At 53.7% G+C, this 205-nt stretch overlaps 1 protein-coding gene across 1 annotated transcript in view; it reads left to right on the top strand.

Moving 5' to 3' along the window:
- LOC119585446 (perlucin-like) overlaps positions 1 to 205 on the top strand; it is a gene marked incomplete in the record, with an annotated part of 24,076 nt that overhangs the window by 794 nt on the left and 23,077 nt on the right. The window contains 1 exon segment of the mRNA XM_037934099.1: positions 1 to 153. Within this exon segment, the coding sequence (XP_037790027.1) occupies positions 1 to 153 (153 nt within the window).

The following is a 205-nucleotide window of genomic DNA, read 5'->3' as shown; positions in this document are numbered from 1 at the left end:
GTTGCTGCGTGGCCATGTACGAGGAGCAGACCCCACAGATGGAGCTCCAGTCAGCTGTGGTGGTTAATCAGCTGACGTTGTCGCAGCAGACAGAGGCGTTGAAGGAATTGCTCAACACTACTCGAGAGAAGTGCACCTGCTGTCACCACGAAGGTAATGCGTCGACCGCCTGTGAGTCTTTAAGCCTAGGTCTATCTAGGTCTAT

The sequence above is a fragment of the Penaeus monodon genome, chromosome 19 (genome assembly GCF_015228065.2).
Source record: "Penaeus monodon isolate SGIC_2016 chromosome 19, NSTDA_Pmon_1, whole genome shotgun sequence".
Classification (NCBI taxonomy): domain Eukaryota; kingdom Metazoa; phylum Arthropoda; class Malacostraca; order Decapoda; family Penaeidae; genus Penaeus; species Penaeus monodon.
This window is presented reverse-complemented; position numbering and strand designations above follow the sequence as displayed.